The sequence below is a fragment of the Penaeus monodon genome, chromosome 15 (genome assembly GCF_015228065.2).
Source record: "Penaeus monodon isolate SGIC_2016 chromosome 15, NSTDA_Pmon_1, whole genome shotgun sequence".
NCBI lineage: Eukaryota > Metazoa > Arthropoda > Malacostraca > Decapoda > Penaeidae > Penaeus > Penaeus monodon.
The window spans coordinates 35914127-35914527 of NC_051400.1; the positions used below are offsets into that span (position 1 = coordinate 35914127).

Here is a 401-nt window from a genome sequence, read left to right on the forward strand (position 1 = left end):
AAGGCGTACTGAAATTGGCACTATAATATATATTTATATATCATTGTAAATATGGCAGGGGCAAACAGGCCTTGTTCTATATTTTTTGTCTTTTTTTTTTCTGTTTTCCTGTCCAATTTAACCACAATACATGAATGCAGTAGAAGGAGTGCTTTGTTTTGACGTAGCTTGTCGATGTTTTACTCCTCCAAAGGGTTCCCAGAGTGACATATATGCCAGATTTGCAACACTGAATCAGTCCCTGCAACTTCAGGAGGAGGAGTACATGGACATCCTGGCTAGGTCTCTTGTGCTAAATAAGGTACAGTGATGACCTCTCTTTCCCAAATAATATCACTGGTTTTTCAGTTTGTTTTTAATGTGTGCATTAATTGAGAAGTCAGCCTGGTTGAGATTAATGA

The 401-nt window shown here is 37.9% G+C and overlaps 1 protein-coding gene across 1 annotated transcript in view; it reads left to right on the forward strand.

Moving 5' to 3' along the window:
• LOC119581991 overlaps positions 1-401 on the forward strand; it is a gene marked incomplete at its 3' end in the record, with an annotated part of 37751 nt that overhangs the window by 26911 nt on the left and 10439 nt on the right. The window contains 1 exon segment of the mRNA XM_037930180.1: positions 194-301. Coding sequence (XP_037786108.1) covers positions 194-301 — 108 coding nt within the window.